Genomic DNA, 6099 nt, shown 5'->3' on the forward strand with positions numbered 1-6099 from the left:
CTAGTGAAGTCACTTGAGCCTGGCTGGAGGCACCTCTGCAGCCCCTCCTGGTGTCACCTGCTCAGCTTTTAAACGTTTTCAATTCTTGTTTTGGAACAAGTACTCCAAATGTAGACAGCAAAACATCTCTCCAGGGGTATGAGATGAGGGGGAAAAACCTGCAACATTCTGTGCCAGAGAGGTGGGGGAGCAGAGAGAGCAGGCAGCTCTGCCAGCCAGGACAAGCACAAAGGATTCTCTGTAGGTAAACCAGCATCCATGGTTTATTGTTGCATTTTACAACTCAGTGAGGGAAAAAGCCCAGCAAACAAATAAAACCACCAAGAAAACCAGACCAGGTACAAAAGTATCAGTCCAGTGTGTGCCCAAGCTGGTGGGGCAGCAGATCTCTTCACACTGAGTACCAAATCCTAAGGACAGGTGTCTAGGGGACTTTATCAAAGGGAGGCTCAGAAGGTGACAGACAAGAGGCAGCTCCATGGCCACCCTTATCTGTCTGGACGGGTCATTCCTGGCCTGGTTGGCACCATCATGGGTCTGGAGGGTGGTCTCATCATTGGGGGCCCTGGCATCATGGGCATGTGTCCTCCCATTGGTGGCCTCATCCCTGGAGCTATGGGGGAAAGAGAAGGGTGTTAGAGAAGAGCTCTTGGGAGTCCCACCAAGTCACATCTCCAGGGAGCCTCCATTCTACACCTGGGTAAGAACTGATCTGGAAGCTGGCTGAGGTTTCACTGAAGGGTACTGACAACGAGTGGAGGAAGAACCAAGCTCCTGGGTTATGGATCCACTTCAGACTATATTCATTGATAAGGCCAACAGTGTCCTGGGATGCATTCAGAGGAGTGTGACCAGCAGATTGAGGGAGGCTCTCCTCCTCCTCCTCTACTCTGCCCTAGTGAGGCCACATCTGGAGTACTGTGTCCAGTCCCAGGCTCCCCAGAGACAAGGAAGCACTGGAGAGGGTTCAGCAACAGACCCAGCGTGCACCGTTGTGTGCAGACTGAATCCTTCCCATAGCCTGACCCTGGGCCATGCAGCTCAGGGGTTACACATTGACCTATTCCAGACTTACCAGGTCCAACTGGCATCATTCCTGGTGGGGGAGGGCCCATCATTGGCATCATTGGTGGTCCACCCATGTGCGGGGCCGGCATCATGCCAGGCCGCGGGGGGCCAGCTGGAGACAGACACAGAGTGGTTAGAGAGCTGCCTGCCTCCACGTTCACAGCATCACAGGAGGCCATGAGCTGGAAGGGACCTTAAAGATCATCCAGTTCCAACCCCTGCCATGGGCAGGAACATCTCCCACTATCCCCAGCTCGCTCAGGTTCCCACCCAGCTTGGCCCTGAGCACCTCCAGGCCTGGAGCCTCCACAGCTTCTCTGGATGACCTGTGCCAGTGCCTCACCACCCCCTTGGGAGGAACTGCTTCCTAATGTCCCATCTGAGAAAAGCAGCCTGAGGCTGAAAGGACCTTCCTCTGGGAGCCCAGGATGCTGCCAGCTGTGCCCAGCCCCACTGTGCCCAGCCCCACTGTGTCCAGCCCCACTGTGCCCAGCCCCAGCCCCAGCCGTGCCCAGCCCCAGCCGTGCCCAGCCCAGCCCCAGCCGTGCCCAGCCCCAGCCGTGCCCAGCCCCAGCCCCAGCCGTGCCCAGCCCCAGCCGTGCCCAGCCCCACTGTGCCCAGCCCCACTGTGCCCAGCCCAGCCCCAGCCGTGCCCAGCCCCACTGTGCCCAGCCCCAGCCGTGCCCGGCCCCAGCCGTGCCCGGCCCCAGCCGTGCCCGGCCCCAGCCCCAGCCGTGCCCGGCCCCACTGTGCCCAGCCCAGCCCCAGCCGTGCCCAGCCCCACTGTGCCCAGCCCAGCCCCAGCCGTGCCCGGCCCCAGCCGTGCCCAGCCCCAGCCGTGCCCAGCCCAGCCCCAGCCGTGCCCAGCCCAGCCCCACTGTGCCCAGCCCCACTGTGCCCAGCCCCAGCCGTGCCCAGCCCCAGCCGTGCCCAGCCCCAGCCGTGCCCAGCCCAGCCCCAGCCGTGCCCAGCCCAGCCCCACTGTGCCCAGCCCCACTGTGCCCAGCCCCAGCCGTGCCCAGCCCCGCTGTGCCCAGCCCCAGCCGTGCCCAGCCCAGCCCCAGCCGTGCCCAGCCCCACTGTGCCCAGCCCAGCCCCAGCCGTGCCCAGCCCAGCCCCAGCCGTGCCCAGCCCCGCCCCAGCCGTGCCCAGCCCCGCCGTGCCCAGCCCCACTGTTCCCAGCCCCAGCCGTGCCCAGCCCAGCCCCAGCCGTGCCCAGCCCCAGCCGTGCCCAGCCCAGCCCCAGCCGTGCCCAGCCCCAGCCGTGCCCAGCCCAGCCCCAGCCGTGCCCAGCCCCAGCCGTGCCCGGCCCCAGCCGTGCCCAGCCCCAGCCGTGCCCAGCCCCAGCCGTGCCCAGCCCCAGCCCCACTGTGCCCAGCCCAGCCCCACTGTGCCCAGCCCAGCCCCAGCCGTGCCCGGCCCCACTGTGCCCAGCCCCAGCCGTGCCCAGCCCCAGCCGTGCCCAGCCCCAGCCGTGCCCCGGCCCCGCCGTGCCCAGCCCCGCCGTGCCCAGCCCCGCCGTGCCCGGCCCCGCCGTGCCCGGCCCCAGCCCGCCCCGCGCGCTTACGGATGCTGGGGGGCGGCGGGATCATGGCTCCTGCGGGCGGCGGGGCCGAGAAGGGCGTCGGGGGGATTTTGCCTTGCTGGAATGCAGCCGCTACATTGGGGGGGAAAAGAAAGAACCAACAAAAGGAAAGAAGAACCCCAGGGGAGGAAACAGTCACCAGGCTGAGGCAGCTCCTGCGCCAGGCGGCCGCAGCTCCCAGCTCTGCAGCCGGCTCTGCTCCCTGCTGCTCCTCCTGCTGGGGGCACCTGAGACCCTTGGAGACAACTTTGCTACCGCAGCTGAGGCTGGAGAGCTCCTGGACGAGCGCCACCCCCCCGAGGGGGAGGGAGAGGGCGGAGGAGATCCAGCAGGTGATGTGCAGCCGCGGCTGTCGCCTGGGATGGGTAGGCAGAGAGCTGCCACCTTGGAACGGTGACAGAAAGCAGGAGGAACACCTCTTGAGAATGGGGAAAAGAAGAAATTCCAGACTGGAAGTGACCAAAAGGAAGACAAAGATGTGGAAGTTGGAGACACACGAAGAAAGCTGCCATCAAGTCAGCCTGGCACTGTGGTTTTGTCTCCTTGCACAGAGGAAAGAACCAGGACTGAGACGGCAGGAGAGGAGGAGAACCGTGAAACCCCAGCCAGGGAACACTCCACACTTCATTCAAGCCTTTAACAGGAAGGGGAAGAGGAATCAACCTCCCTAGAGAACTGAGGGCAAGAAACTGCAGCGCTCAGGAGAAAAGGGAAGGGTTTTAATACTAGTTTTCCTCTTTTGTATTTCTTATTCCTGCTCTCTCCACAATGCAGGATGCTTTGGCTGGGATAAAATCCTGGGCAGGGTCTGAGCCAGCCAGAAGCTTAAGCTGAGAGGGGCAAAAAGATAGGGCAGGTGCCCCAAGCTGGCTTTGAAGTGCATCCCAGACCATAAGTCAGTACAAAGGGAGAAGTTTGCTGAGGGAAGTGGCTCCTGCTCCTTCTCCTCCTCTCAAGGATCATGACCCAGGGAGCAGCTCGGGCCTCTGCTTTGCTGTTTATTGTGACTGCCATACATCCACTGGGCTGAGCACCACTCTGTCTACTCTGCATTGCTGCTGGCATGAATTGTTTCAGCAAATCCATTCTCCTTTCAACCCAGGGTCTCCTCTCTCTTCCTTGATTCCTCTTCTCTGCTGGGCAGGAGTCATTTGGTGGTAGGACAACTGCCGCAGTGTAGCCCCAGGCAGGGGCTACAGGTAGACAACATGCTACTGCCAGAAGGAAAATGTGTTCTGGCCTTGTGCAGCACTGCTGCCAGGGCTAAGGGTGCAGGGAGGTAGCCACAAGCTCACGGCCACGGTGAAGCACTAAATCCCTGCATGCAGTGACCCCTTGGGCAGAGCCCTTGGCCTCCTACACAGCAGCTCACACTCTAGGGAGGTCAAAGTGAGTTTTATCTCATTACTCACAGAGCAAAGACAAAGGAAGGGAGGAAGAATCAACATGGGAGAAAGGAAGAAAAGCAGCTAAGGGGAAGACAAGGGAAATAAGGGGAGAGCAAGGCAGTCACAGAAGGAGTTGCCTTACTTGTTTTATCAATCAGGCTCTGGGCTTGCTCCTCCATCCATTTCTGGTAGTAGTCTTTCACATTCTCCTTGTGCTTCCGGCCACTGCAGTGTGTTTTCCTCACAGAGGGCTGACAAAGATCACAGAAAGAGGTGCTGAAGTTATTTGAAACCCACCTGGATGCCATCCAGTGCAACATGCTCGGGGTGACCCTGGCAGAGGGGTTGGACTTGATGATCCCTTCCAACCCCACCACGATGGGATGCTAGGATCGTCTGTCTGTGACTGCTGAGTGCTAGTGACACTGGATGCTCTTGTTCTGTTCTGCAGGGGAGGCAGCTGTAGTTCAAGTGACCCGCATTTAGCCTGTGCTTTTACTGCTCTTGGTACAACAGACGTTAGTGCAGGAGGCTTGGTTCTTACCGAATCGTGGGTGAGGTACGTGTCACAGTAATCACAATAAAACCTGGAAAGGGAAAACTCTCATCATTAAGAAATTCCTTTGCACTGAAGGGACGACCTCTCACAGTGGCCCAAAGGCTGTGCCCCGGGGCTAATGGAGGGATAAGCGCCCAGGGCTCGGCCTGCCCGCGCCCCAGGACACCCCGTGCCCCCTCCTCTTGCATCGCCGCGCTTCTCGAGGCCTGAACAGCCACCAGCCGCCCGCCGGTGTCGCCGACCCCCGCCTGGGGACCCAAATAGCATCGCCACTGCCCTTGGCCTTAGCTCCACCCACACGCCCCAGGCCCTGCTATCCGCAGCCGCCCACGCAGCGCACCGAAGCCGCACTTACTTGGGCATGGTGCTCCCCGCGCCCCGCCACCGGCGCCGCCAGGAAGTGACGCATCACGTAGCGACGCCTTCCGCTCCCTGACCTCCAGCGGTAGAACGGCGAGAGCGTAGGGCGGGAGCAGCCCTGGACGGTGGCCCGCCATGGACAAACGGCGCGGCGGGCGGCTTCGCGTATCCCGCCTCCCAGGCGCAGCCTGCGCCCCTCCCTTTGGTCGGCACCATGAGTTTATCCCTACAGCGCTACGTCAGAGCTGGGCAGCGTTCAGCCCTGCGCTTGGGATGGGAAAACCCTCCCGTGACGCAGCGGGTTTGCGTTAAAAGCCACTGAAGAGTTTGTGTTAAAAACATTAACGCACGGCAGGCCGGTGAGCTGGGGTGCCCCGCGGTGCTGGCAGAGCTGGCGCAGACCTTTCGGTTTCCTCAGAGGAAATACTCAGCCCACGGACTCGCGGGGCTGAAAACTGCGAGAAAAGCGTAATTTAAGGCGGGTTAAAATCGCCCCTTCGTGAGTCTGTGGGGCTGGAACCCGGGGGAAAACGTTTCGGGGATAAGAATCTCTCCTTAGCGAGGCTGAAAGATGGGGGCAAAACATCACTGTGGGGTAAAATCTCCCTTCAGTGAGGCTGCGAGACTGAAAATTGCGAGAAGAGCGTCATCTGGGGAGCGAAGTCTCCCCTCACCAGGGCTGAAAATTACAGGAAAAGTGTTACTTGAGGGGGAAAGCCTCCCCTCCTTAACACTGCGGGGGAAAGCTTCCTTTGGGCAGAAAACAACAGCCCCGCAGCGCCGCCCCGCGCCTGCGCCAGCGCCGCATCCCGGCAGGCCTTGCGCCGCATCGTTTGCATAGCGCCACGCGATGTCACAGGGGCGCCCACCCGCGGCTAATTTGCATACGTAAACACGCGCGCTCACTGCCCGCGCCGCCTCCATATATGGAAGCGCGCGGCTGGGGGGCTATGCAAAATACAGGTCCCGCCCCACGCGCGTATGCAAATACATAATTTGCATGTCAGGCCCCACCCCACTCGCCCTTGCGGCTCCTTCCGCTGGGGCAAGGGGCGGAGCGTCCGCGGTAAGGGCCGCCCCGCTCCCTTCACGCGCCGCGCGTGAGGTGACGCCACCGCGCTGGCGCCAGGCGCAGTAGC

The 6099-nt window shown here is 61.5% G+C and overlaps 1 protein-coding gene across 2 annotated transcripts; it reads right to left on the reverse strand.

Moving 5' to 3' along the window:
- Nucleotides 1-242: 242 nt before the first annotated feature.
- SNRPC (small nuclear ribonucleoprotein polypeptide C) lies at nt 243-5037 on the reverse strand. 2 transcript variants are annotated; one of them, XM_054176504.1, is made up of 6 exons: nt 4956-5037; nt 4586-4628; nt 4184-4292; nt 2636-2725; nt 1076-1180; nt 243-613 (listed from the first exon to the last, which is right to left on the reverse strand). In XM_054176504.1, the coding sequence occupies exons 1-6, from the start codon at nt 4961-4963 to the stop codon at nt 489-491; spliced, it is 480 nt and encodes a 159-aa protein (XP_054032479.1). In that variant the 5' UTR covers nt 4964-5037; the 3' UTR covers nt 243-488. The 2 variants fall into 2 exon arrangements, with proteins under 2 accessions (XP_054032479.1, XP_054032478.1); XM_054176503.1 differs by having other exon boundaries at nt 2636-2728.
- Between the last annotated feature and the right edge of the window lie 1062 nt (nt 5038-6099).

Source organism: Dryobates pubescens, chromosome 35 (genome assembly GCF_014839835.1).
Source record: "Dryobates pubescens isolate bDryPub1 chromosome 35, bDryPub1.pri, whole genome shotgun sequence".
In the NCBI taxonomy this organism is placed as follows: Eukaryota; Metazoa; Chordata; class Aves; order Piciformes; family Picidae; genus Dryobates; species Dryobates pubescens.

Excerpts from the sequence above, each read along its gene's own strand:
- SNRPC (XM_054176503.1), bottom strand. Across the intron at positions 4,293-4,585 it reads CGTACCTCACCCACGATTCG|CCCTCTGTGAGGAAAACACA; the intron begins GTAAGAACCAAG and ends GATCTTTGTCAG. Across the intron at positions 1,181-2,635 it reads CCCGCCGCCCCCCAGCATCC|CTGGCCCCCCGCGGCCTGGC; the intron begins GTAAGCGCGCGG and ends GTCTGTCTCCAG.